The sequence below is a fragment of the Elgaria multicarinata genome, chromosome 7 (assembly GCF_023053635.1).
Source record: "Elgaria multicarinata webbii isolate HBS135686 ecotype San Diego chromosome 7, rElgMul1.1.pri, whole genome shotgun sequence".
Classification (NCBI taxonomy): Eukaryota; Metazoa; Chordata; class Lepidosauria; order Squamata; family Anguidae; genus Elgaria; species Elgaria multicarinata.
In genome coordinates this window covers 73093333-73106254 of record NC_086177.1, presented here as the reverse complement: position 1 = coordinate 73106254, position 12922 = coordinate 73093333, and the positions used below count along the sequence as shown (strand labels likewise).

At 37.6% G+C, this 12922-nt stretch overlaps 1 protein-coding gene across 7 annotated transcripts in view; it reads right to left on the bottom strand.

The window, feature by feature from the left end:
* Positions 1-12922, bottom strand: part of CSPP1 (centrosome and spindle pole associated protein 1) — a 66409-nt gene that overhangs the window by 47873 nt on the left and 5614 nt on the right. For 4 of the 7 annotated variants that reach the window (XR_010025671.1, XM_063130808.1, XM_063130809.1 and 1 more), the window contains exons 3-6: positions 8810-8906; positions 2590-2687; positions 1391-1414; positions 268-348 (exon numbers count right to left, since the gene is read on the bottom strand). Coding sequence is in view for 4 of the 7 variants with exons in the window: in XM_063130808.1 (XP_062986878.1) it covers positions 268-348; positions 1391-1414; positions 2590-2687; positions 8810-8906 (300 nt within the window). In the remaining 3 variants the exon portion in view is untranslated. Of the gene's footprint in view, positions 1-267; positions 349-1390; positions 1415-2589; positions 2688-8809; positions 8907-12922 lie in introns of those variants that run through there. The other 3 variants (XM_063130810.1, XM_063130813.1, XM_063130812.1) reach the window with 3 other exon arrangements.

Genomic DNA, 12922 nt, shown 5'->3' with positions numbered 1-12922 from the left:
TATATATTGAATGGGTAGGATATGACAGCTATCCTTCATAACATTTATTTACAAAATTTATAGACTGCTCCATATCTAAAATAGATTCCAGAGCAGTGAACATACTGCCCTAATTACACATGCATATACCCATATAGAGATTAATATGGAACTGTATTTTCTGGTTAAGGTACATCATAGGGAGGCTTTAGTCTTCACAGTCCTGGAAGTTCTGCATATTACATAGCAAAACATCATGCAATATTGATTGGGTTTTTGTGCACCTACCTTAGCAGACCTCCTGTCACCAATAGGAAGAGACAGTCCCTGAGTATATGGATCAACTTCACCAGATGTAAGATATCTTTTCTACACAAAATAAAATTAATAACTCAATAGGTTCTGAACTAGGTAATGCCACTTAGGTGATTCAGCTAGTTATTCATATCACTTCTCAAATAATTTCTATCACAGAGCTAATTCACATAACCCATTCCCCCCCACCCCCAGAAAAATACATCTTATTGTGAGAACAGCAACCTATGTGTCAGTACACCATCATGCAACTGCCAGAAGTGACTTGAGTAGTAATGTGCTGATCTAGGATTTGTACTTTCTGTGTACCAGTACTTTTTTATTCCACAACTCATTTTAATCTAAAGTGGATATTTAAAAAGCTAAACCACAGTTACTTTATTGCAAATATATATTAGTGATCAGCAATAGAAAACATGCTGTTTCTTTTAAAGAATTCTATAATTTGAGGTATCAGAGAAAATGCTGTACTTCTTCCACACCATTCATGCTTCAATTATTTTAAAAATATAAATCAATTTAATAAAGAGGGATAACATCAAGTTGAGTATCATGCAGCACAATCATATGCATGTTTGCTCAGAAATATACCATTGTGTTCAATGAGATTTATACTCTTGAAAGCATACATAGGATTGCACCCTTATTTACATAGTCTACATGCCAACATATAATACGTAGCCACAACTTTCAAGTTACTGAAAATAGATAAATCCAAAACAAAACAAAACAAAAAACCCAACATGGGGCATATCAATAAACTATGATTTAGTGAGGGTGTTGTGAAAATAATAATTTAAATCAACCCAAACGAATGGCATCAACATCAGCATGCCAAGTAAACATTCATCTTATTAAAGCTAATGGAAAATATCAATTCAGTTGTGAAATCAAATATAAAGGAGAAGACAATCAGTGTGGTAAGATGACATTAATAAAAATAATGCATAGCTTATCTTGTGATAAGGAAGCTGAAAAGTAGCAAGGCAACCACAAAACACAGCAAAGCACAAAGACAGGTTCCCTCTCCTTAGCACACTGGAATCAAGCAAAGTGTTATATTAATTTGAAGAGTAATATGATGCAAGCACCCTACCTTCTTTTTTGCCTGTGACATACCCTAAAAGTTAGGAAAATAAACTACTCATAAAGAACGTTCTATCAAAACCTACTTGATTTTAAGTCTTTTCCCTCCCCACAAAGTGACGTGCATATTTAAAACTATTTCATAAAGACAGTTTTGAATTCTGAAAAATATAGATTCTAAGTATGTACATTAAAGACTATATCTGAAATCCATTCATTTACTTTGCTGGCCTTTAAATACCTATTGAAAACAGAATACGAACTACCCCAAATCGGCATTAAATGGAAGAAACTATCATCACTGAAAATTCTTTATATATGTTTAGCTCATTATCATTACTACAGTATCCTATCCATCACACAGACTATCACACAGAAAAGTACTGTTAAAATCTTTCCAAAAGATAAATATTTGTTGAAGTGTATTAAGGTCATAATTTGAATCACTGATTTCTAGACCTGTCTTGTCCTTCCTGTCATTGTCCTATAGCCTTCACCTATACACTTCAGATATATGGTGTATACCTGATGCCTTCACTTTTCAACCTATATTCTTCTTTTGATCTACTCCATATTATTTTTTGTATATTTCAGTACACAAAAATTGTTATTTTTCAAGATTTCAGACTAGAATTAGTGTCCTATTCCCCTTGACCTACCACATTTAACATCAACAAATCTGTCCTTCCAACTTCCTCAGCTTCTAAGACATTTTGTCCACTCCTGAGCCACACAACGCCAGTTGCTTTTCCAACAACTTTTCTTTATCCTCCACTCTCTATGGGGTTCAACCCTGCACCCTTATGCTTTTCTCACTCTACATATGACATATTTGGTCTCTTTCTGCATCTTGTCATTTGTTTAAAAGATCCTACGTCTTCAGTATTTCAATGTATAACAACTAAGTCTAGAGTGTGAATAACTGTTTACGCTATAGCCTTGTCTGCACATTTCCCCCATGTCTATATTGTTCTCTTTTCTAATCCATTCCCTCATGCCAACAATTTTTCATTCCCTTTGTTCTCTCCCTCTATTTAAAACCCTCTTCCGAAAGTCCATTCCATGGGTTCTTGTCATGTTGGCCCTATAAATAGCTGCAGTAACAAGTTCTAGACATTAGTACCCTCAGTTCTTGATGAATAGCAGTTTAAATATGCTTTTACTTTGCAAACTGGCACTGGAAAATTAATCAGATATAAGGCCTTTTACCTGAGAAAGGTAACGTCTGTAATCTTGTCGAAGCTCTTCCTTCAGCTTGTGTTTTTTATGTTCATATTCTTCCCCAAGAGGCAAGCTTAAGCCATAGTCTGCAAAATATAATTCAGTTCATAGATATGATCTATTCAAACTATTGATGCACAAATGTGAGAGACTGGATACTCAAGACTTATTCAAAGACAGAAAATGTTATTTTTCCATACAATCCGAGAGAGGGAGTTTGCTTTCCCATTCCTCCCCATCTTCACGCTATCCAGCTTCATGCAGCATCACGAAAGAGAAGGAAGGAAAGAATACATTCTGATATAAATTGGAAAATATGAGTATAAATTATAAAATATGAGTTTCTTTAGAAAGGAATTTCTAAAGAAAAGTGGCCTGGGATTAGCAACCCAGCTGGATGATGGTAGTAGTAGCCTTGTATACACTTGTAATATTATTTTTAAGTTATGCATCTCAACATCTATTTCTTAAGCTGCATACAACCATCACATAGGCCTATTTCACATGAAGATGCATCAGTCAGAACCCTAGAAGCGCTTCAGAACATGCATGTCTACTATAAAGTATGTGCAAGCCTTTTTCCTACAAGGTACTTGCACATATCCAACAAGGACAGACTATAACTTTACATGCAGAAAGTCCAAGGCTCAAACCCTGGCATCACAAGCTTAAAAAGAGAGAGATCAGGTTCAATGGTGATGGGAAAAGCCTCTGCCTGAAACCGTGGAGTCCTGCTGACAGTAAGAGTAGACAATGTTATCAGGTTGGATGGACTAATGGTTTGATAAGGCCATTTCATATGTCCCTTCATAAGGCATTGGGGATCAACATCTGAAACAGTTCTTCAGACTGGTTCACATATGTATGCCTACATTTGCTGACTGCAGTGATGATTTGTATGTATGAATGAGTCAACCACCACAAATATAGTATTTCCTCACATCCCTACTAACACAGTATTTTTCAACAAACCAGTTCAGCTGAAGTCATCAAGTAATGCATGTGGTGTGTACTCATGTATGAACCAGCCCTTAGGCAGTTCTTATGCATGGCAATGACTCGTTTTTCTGTGATACAAGCAGCTGTTGCCAATATGAAGGTACATCTTAACAGACATATATTATAGCTAGATAATGGAAATCACAAATGTGTTTTCCACCAATTCCTGCACCATCCTTATTCTATTTAACTGCCCCTTAATCCAGCAATAGGAATGGCAGCCAATTAGGCAGAAAGGCTATGAAAGCTAGCCGCCTTTTAAATTAAGAGTCCCTGGATAATTGAGGCTGCATTAGCAAAGAAAAGAAAAGAAAGAGCATTTGTCAATTTCAGAATGGAACTTATTTATTCCATTAGATGCCCAAATCTGCTTTTTAAAACACATTTTATGATGAAGGGCTAGCTTTGCTCTCTGAAAGTCGTTAAAGAAATCCTGAATTGTGAAGGAAAGGAAGCTAGACAAAATAGCAACACAAAATGGATGGCTAAATCTGAACCTATGCACCCTTACTTAGAGGTAAGCGCCACTAAATTCAATGGGAATCTCTTCCGAGTAAACATGTATATGATTAGATTGTACAATTTTCAGTGATTTGTTTTTTAAAAAAAAGAAGTTGGGGAATTCCAACATTTTTTTCTGGTATGAAAGGTGTTATCTTGAGATGAAGATAGCCAAAATGAATGAGGAGAGGAATGAGGTGCTTATCAAATCAATGAAGTTGAAGATGCAGAGTACTTCCAAAGATAGGCAACTGTTAACCATGTATTTTATTTTAAAACATGTTTTGACATCAAGCTGAGTTCTAGTTTATGAAAATTATTCAAGTGAAGGCACATGACAATGCAACTGGGGGCAAAAATCTCTTTTGAGCTTCATAATGTACATTATTATGTGATAATAAATAACACATCCTAGGCAGGTCATTCCTCTGTGACATCATGGAAATATTTAAAACAAAGGTAACCAACTTGAACAGATCATAGTAGCTTACTATGTCCTATCTGCACAGTACAATGGCAGTCCTACTTTTACTGGCAGTTGGATTTCACGACCTTCAAGGTCAGCAGCCTTGGGCTAAATACATACAGACACTTCAACTAAATTTTGGTTTTGTGAATGCATTGCAGTTTACTAACTGCAACTGGGAGCAACCTTGACTAGCTTCAAATGGAATTGCTAATTTTTTCTTGCTAGCTGAAAGCCCTATATTGGTAAGGAAAATATACTAGTTAATGTATCTAGCATAGATTATGGTATGCAGGTGCATCAACAGCAACTAACCATGAAAAGAAAACTGAACCTCTGTTGGCAGAGACAGTTTAGCTTTGGATATCAACTACTAGGACAAAACAGGGAAAGGGTAGCACTTTCATTGTCCTGCTTGTGAGTTTCCCAGAGGCATCCATCTGGATACGGATATAAATAGAATGCTGGACTAGATTTACCTTGTTGAATCATAACAATGACATTCTTATGTTCTAAGATACAGCAAGCCTATGGATCAAAAATCAAATATGGAAGACATACATTTTTTGGTCCTGTCATGATGTTTCCCCAAAGGTCTCTGAGGGTAAGTAGCACTTAATTGTTAATTTAGGTCATTTCTAGTGATGTCATGTTTACCTACTGTCAAGCTGACTACACTACATTAAACTTATTCAGCAAAGGTGGATTATATACCTCTCTCACCATTATTTGATCAATATCAAGGGATCTCACTTAAAGTGGGGAAAGGCAGGATAGATATCATAATTATAGTCTTAGTAACGGCCCTTGGATTCCATACTTTTATTGGTTCCATACCTTAATTTCCCCATCTGTAAGACATTACTTGCTATTTATTATTTGCTAGCTCTCAGCTAGCCTGAGAGCTAATTCTATACATTTCTATAACCACTTATGTGTGGACATACCTTTGTTTCAATTTAGGCAATTGAATGTCATACTATTAGAACTATCATTTATCTAGGCCTTTTAATTTTCAAAATACTTTTATACTCTTGACTGTGTTTTGCCCTAACAATCCTGAGAAATAGGTCAGTATTTTATTTTATCCCTTCTCAGTGCCCTCTGCCCCGTGCTCCTAAAAATAGCGAAGAAACGACAGTGGAGAGTATCCCAAACAAGTTTGCAACCTTTTAAAATTTATTTTTAATCCTGCACAAGTGCGCTGGAACAAGTGACAGTTATTAATAAATTTTCACAATTTTGGTCTCCGTTTGACTGCTGCTCTGAAATTTGCACAATCTTGGACTCCATTTTACTTCAGCTCTTCCATGAGATTTGTATATATTTAGTGATCCCACTCACTGCTCTGTAACCCATATGTATTTGTAACAGCTAGCAATGGAGAGAAGTGACAGGTAGGAGGGTGGGGCGTGGGGTGGGGAGCCGAAAGTGGCTGGAGAGAAGGCACTTTGCCAGTGGGTGTTCTTCCTTCATTGTAACATGAAGCAGCCTTTTTTAAAAAAGAGGCGTTAGCAAAGGGAAGTGCTAAATTGACAAGAGGGTAAAAGCTTTGCTAAATATTGGAGAGGTTGTCTTGTGCTCTTGCGCAAAAGCACAAGTCCCTGAAAATAATTTAACAATAATACAAAAAGTTGGTGAACATGTTCCATGTTCATAAGAACCCAGAAAAGTATTTTCTTTTCGTAATCTGATGCAACGGGGTGGGGGTGGGTTGCTGAAAGTGTCTGGCAGCTGGAGAGAATTGCGGGTGGGTCTTTTTACTTCAGTATAATGTGATGTAGCCGTTAAATACGATTTATTTGTTAGCAAGGGAAAGGAGGAAAGAATGATGAAATTGACAAGGGAGGGATATCAGTATGCTGGGCTAAATATTGGCAAAGCAATCTCGCAAAAGAACACAATTCCCTGAAAAAATAAATTAAAAAGGAATTTGAAAACATGTTACCACATTCATAAGGAAAGTAATTCCATTTGGCAATCTGATGCGGGATGGGGAGTTTCTCTCGGTAGCCAGCAACCGCAAGGGACCAACTGCAGAAAGGGTTCTGATGTAGGGACAGGGGAAACAAGGGGTTCTACCTCAAAGGCACCTGGTATTTGTGATGGAACCAGCAGGAAGACTGAGAGGGAAAACAAACCACAACAAGCCCAATCATCTGTCGGGTTCGCAAGCAAATAACTAAACCATGGTGGCTTATTTGCAGAGTGGCTTAGCATGTTTCCTCCATTTGTTACATGAAACACAAATACAGGTTACAAATCTTGGTACTAAAAATCATTGGCCCAATTCACACATCACAAAATCCATGTTTTTTTTAAAAAAAAACCTCTGAGTTGTCATGAACAAGGGATCTGGTATTCATTCTTGCTCAATACACTACACTGAATTGAACTGGACCATTAATAGGACCATCTCCTAACTTTGTATTGGATAAACAGTGGTTACAGCTTCAAGGCCTAAAGAGCTAGAAGGATATTCTTACATCAGTTCTATGGCTTTTTCCACAAATCTTAAAAAAAATATGCCTGACTCAGGGAATTTAACAATGCAAAGTTCATTATTAAGTATCTCATAGTTAAAGAGCTTCAGTTTGCTTTTTGGGGAGCAGGGCTTGCCAAGGTAAGGAGCATTCACAGTTCCAAGTTTAACATCTGTCTTAAGCAGTACTTCTTTTATGATTTGTAGGCCAGGACATTTTTAACTCAGCTAGTAGATTAGCAGGTCTATTTATTCCAATTTGAAACCACATTGCTTCAGTATAAAGCTACATGGTTCTTACTTTTCTTTCTGAAAGAAAGAACAAACCCAGAAATTAAAGACTTGGAGTAGTTTAACATTATTTCCTCACCAAGCATATATTCTGCAATTTTAGTTTGTAATTAGTTCAGTACAAATTTCTATGATCATTTCTCCAACAAGCTCAAGTGTCATCTTCAGGATGAAAAGAACCTTGATCACAGATGGAAGCCACAAAAAATAGCAGCATGACAGCATATACAAGAATAAATTAAATTTAAGCAATAGAGGCGCAACTACATTCTCAGGGCAACTAGAGATGTTGCTAGGTAACAACCAACTTGATGCAATAACCCTCTGTGGGTGGTATCTCTCACTAAGCCCAAAATGGAAAAAAAAAGAATTTGGGCCATCTGTGGATGGAAATTTCACACACACACACACACACACACACCAAAAAAGTAGACAGTAACCTACTAGAAAAGGGAAGTGAAAGGCAACTGAAATACAAAGTTTGAGAAAGATAATGTAGATAGCCATATGATTTTTAAAGAAACACACAAAAGAGGCAATGCCAATAAGCCATATGATTTTTAAAGAAACACACAAAAGAGGCAATGCCAATAAAAGTGTCATCCTTCTACTTTAAAGAATTGAAATCTGTGAAAGGACACTGAGGGGTGTTTTTTAATATACCGTATATAATTTCACAGGTATGAAAAGCTGTATGCATGCTACCTAGTATGTGCCACGAAAGCCTTTACTGAAAGCCAAGTGTGAATTCAGACTGCATTTTCCACACAGCATACAGAATTTTAACTATTGCAGATAACAAAAAGAAAAGAAGCTTGTTACTGAACAGGGGACAAAGGTACAGGTAACTGCCTGTGTCTTATCTCAGGACATCAGTGAAGCCATATTATAACTTTGGAAAGACAAACAGGAAAACCCTCATGCATTACATCCCTTCAAATTAAGAATCCAGCCATGCAGGAATCTCTCTGGGCAGTATCCAATGTTGTCCCTGTGCCTCTGCTGATTTTTGTTTTGCCAGCAGGACCTACTGTCTGCACAAGAGGAAACTAGCACTTCCTAGAGAACCCCAGAAATGAAGTAGTTCAAAGTTTATTGTACTAGCCAAAGGCCATGACAAATACCCCAGAAATGAGCCGAATGGGACAGATCAGCGAAGTTCATTTCCAGTTGCTTTAGGAAGTCTGAGCTAATGGGTTCTACTGGGGCACATGCAGCATGGGATACTGCCCTCTGTGTCACAAAAACGATGCTGTTATGTCAGTGACAGTTTACTATTATGAGAGTAGACTTTTTTTTATTTTCTCCCCTCATTTGTGGGAAGGACTATGTTCAAGACACTTTGCAAATTTGATTGTGCATAGTTAGGTATGAGCACAGATGGAGGATACAATAAAATGACCAATATAATAATGTTTTCCCTTAATATAAGACAATAACCATCCAAAAAAATAACAACACACAAGTACCATGTATACCAGTCTGTTGACTATTTGGTGGGATGTTTTCTTTAGCCATGGATATTAATATTTTGCTGGTCTCTGAAAGCTTCTCTGCACTTTTGTTCTGAAAAGGGAAGAAATATGTATGGCAGATTAACAAACATCACTAGCACAACATTCTTTAGTTACTGCAAGTTTCTTTGAATGCAACAGAGAAACTGTAGAATTTCCCTAATGATTGCCATTATTATTATTATTAATCCTTTTATAGTGAATTCAACAAAACAGAACAGAAAATAAATAATGAAAAAGGAAAAACAAACATTACATACATAGGAATGTCATCATTTTGGGGGGGGGTCAGATATACCATTCATAAAAAAGCAGGTGCGGAGACAGAATTTTGCACAGGTTTCAAAAAAAGGTTTGCTATTAAAGGAAAAAATATTCTTCCCTGCTTAGTTCTTGTTCACATGCAGTAGCAGAGCCCAATAGGTGCACCTTACCCAAGAACTTTGAAATATTTGGATGAGTGTTAGTTCACATGTACACACCCTCACTCATTTGCATTACCACTTATATGTATTTTCTTCCCTTTCCATTTACGAATATACCAGAAACAAATCAAACTGGTCACATGTTCATGAGAATTTCATGACTGTATAACACAGCGCACACACAGCATGGAAATCTTCATTTAGTAGCCTGCCCTGAAGGCCAAACTAGACATGCTATTCAAGTCAGTAGCCCTTGTACTTTTTTTTCACACATATAAAAGGAAGGCTGAACCAAATCAGGACTGAGGCATGGCAGGTGAGGGGAGGTTTTGCTCCACTGTGATTGGAATCAGGGGGCCCTCTGCCTGTCATTTCCAATGGAAGGAAAGGTCCCAATGGCACCATTTGCTGCCTCCTCCTCCCATTTGTCATATCCTATGGCAAATACAAGCGCAGGGTGCCCTGTTTCCAATATGGACCATAGCAGGAGCAAAAGATTAAACCCCCACTCTGCCAGTCCCAAATCAGCTCAGCCCCTACACTTGCTAGTTTTTTTAAAACAACAACAACAACACACACACGCTGAAAACATGTATGTCTTGTCTAGTTTGGCCTCACACTTCACTATGTCTACTCTAAGTGACACATTCCTTTCACCTTCATGACACGACTTGCATGTCCAGAAGGAAAGAAGCTCTCAGTCTGCTATTTACACATAAAAATATAAATATGCAAAACAATCCTTAAAGTCCTAGATCTTGTAGCTCAAGCCACAAGGAGTCCTTTTATACTATGATCTTCAATTCCATAAATTCATCAGCAGGGAGAAACGTGTATCTAATTTGCAACAGTATGGCTCAACATCTGTTAATACACAGAAAGGCAGTAAAGTGTCAAAACACTCCTCTTCCTAGCATAGAAAAGATGTAGGTACAATGTGGGCTAATTCTGTCACAATTTAGGACAGCATGAAAGGAAATAAAGTTAAGAATATTACTCTTCCTTCAAAAAGAAAAGAAAAAAGATGCCTCTGGTCCAGTTCACATTAAATGTACCTTTGAGGAGAACAAAGGAAGTAGCAAATGTGAGAAGGGTAATTGTAACAGATTTCCCTGTGCTTTGCTCTCATGTTATTTTAAATGTTTGAGCTTAAAAAAATATTTTAAGTATCATAAAAGGTCACATTTAAATAAATTCCATACTTGATGTCTTTCTGACATCATATACTGGCTCAATTCAGATATCATGCTAAGCCATAGTTAAGAACACTAACTGTAGTGTCATGCAATACTTGAATTGACAAGCCATTTTCATGATCAGCTAGCAAAACAGAATCAGAAACCATGGATTAGTCTGTAAACCGTGATTTGCACTGATGGTTTCACATTATGTCCAAATTAACAAACTGCAGTAACCATTGCTCTGTCTCCAGAGGCCACTGAACCTAGAAATAGAAATGCAGAGCAGACAGAACTTAACAGCCATAATGGATCAGTCTAAGGGTCTATCTAGTCCTGCATTCTTTTTACACAGTGGCAAACCTACAAGTGGGACATGAATTCACCACCCTTCCACCCAGGTTCCCCAGGAACTGGAGTATACAGGTATACTGTGTCTGATACTGGAGGTAGCATATACCCTCAGGACTAGCAGCCATTGATAGCCATATCTTCCATGAATTTATCTAACTCTCTTTTGAAGCCACCCAAATTGATTGCTTTCAATATGCCTTATGATAGCAAATTCTTAAGTTTAACTATGCACTGTGTGAAGAAGTACTTCCTCTTATCTGTCCAGAATCTTTCACCAATCAGCTTTATGGGATGATTCTAGTATTATGACAGAGGGGAAAATGTCTCCCTATGCACTTTCTGCACATCATGCATAATTTTGTACACCTCCGTCATGTCTCCCCTAACCCTCCTTTTCTCCAAGCTAAACAATCCCAGCTGAGGTAATCTTAGGGTGACCATATGAAAAGGAGGACAGGGCTCCTCAGTTGCATAGAAAAGGGAATTTCAGCAGGTGTCATGGTATATATGGGGAACCTGGTGAAATTCCCTCTTCATCACAACAGTTAAAGGTGCAGGAGCTATACTAGAGTGACCAGATTTAAAAGAGGGCAGGGCACCTGCAGCTTTAACCGTTGTGATGAAGAGGAAATTTCACCAGGTTCCCCATATATACAAATGACACCTGCTGAAATTTCCTTTTCAATACAACTTTTAAAGATACAGGAACCCTGTCCTCCTTCTCATATGGTCACCCTATGTAACCTTCGCTTATAGGGAAGCTGCTCAATCCCCTTGATCATTTTAGTTGCCCTTTTTGCACTTTTTCTAGCAATGCAATATCTTTTTAAAGTGCGGTGACCAGACATAGATTTGTATGATATTGACAGTTTTATTCTCAATTTCTTTCCTAATTATGCCTAACATGGAATTTGCCCTTTTCACAGCAGCCACACGCTGGCTTGACTTGACATTTTCATCAAACTGTCCACGGCAACCACAAGATCACTTCCTTGGTCAGTCACTGCTAGCTCAGATCCCATCAGCTTATACTTGAAGTTGGAGGGTTTTGCCCCAACTTTTATTATTATTATTATTATTATTATATTTATTTGTATCCCGCCTTTTGCCCAATACTGGGCCTCAAGGCGGTCTTACAAAGTTTAAAACATACATTTTAAAACATAGGAAAAGAAAAGAAATGTAAAAAAAAAGTTTAAAATACACAACAAAATTATAAGTCATTAACATAGATGGAGGACCAAATTACTCTCCAAAGGCCTGCTGGAACAAACAAGTTTTAGCCTGCTTTTGAAAGCCCATCAAGGAGGGAGCCAGTCTAGCTTCCCTGGGAAGAGAGTTCCAAAGCACTGGAGCAACCACCGAGAAGGCCCTCTCCCATGTTCCCACCAAGCACGCCTGTGAAGATGGTGGGACTGAAAGAAGGGCTTCTTCGGAAGATCTTAAAGCACGGGCAGGCTCATAAGAGAGAATACAGTCTTTCAAATAACCTGGACCTGAGCCAAAACTTTACACTTTTATACATTGAACCACATGTGCGATTTTGATGCCCATTCTCCCAGTTTGTAGAGATCCTTTTGGAGCTCTTTGCAAACTCTTTTTATTTGGAGCTCTTCTCAATCTTTTTTCATAATCCCAGAAAATTAGAACAAAAAAGCAGTTCTAATCTATAGATTACTGTAAATTTGGAAGTTCACACCACAGTTCAGATTCCGAAGTATGGTGAGTGCAAACCATGATTTAGCATGAAGTCTGAATTGTGCCACTACATCTAGAGCTACAAACCTGAGGAGAAAGTGGGAAAAGGTATCTGATTCTCATCTACATATGCACCTTTTCTGTATAGGTAGTTGTCCTCTTCTATTTTGCCCAGAATATTCTGCACAATTAGAAGCTTACATAAAATAATGGAAAGCTTTCACAAAAATAAATTGGTACAATAAGAATAGATAGTCAGTGCTGTCAATTTGACAGCACCAAAGATAAGGGAAAGACTTAATTCAGACTCCCCATTTTGTCCCTACCTGGCTCTTAAACCTGGTCATGAAATAGTTCTGAGTGATGCATGCAGTTTTTTTTTCAGTTTTTTTACACTGATTAGCATCCTTTTG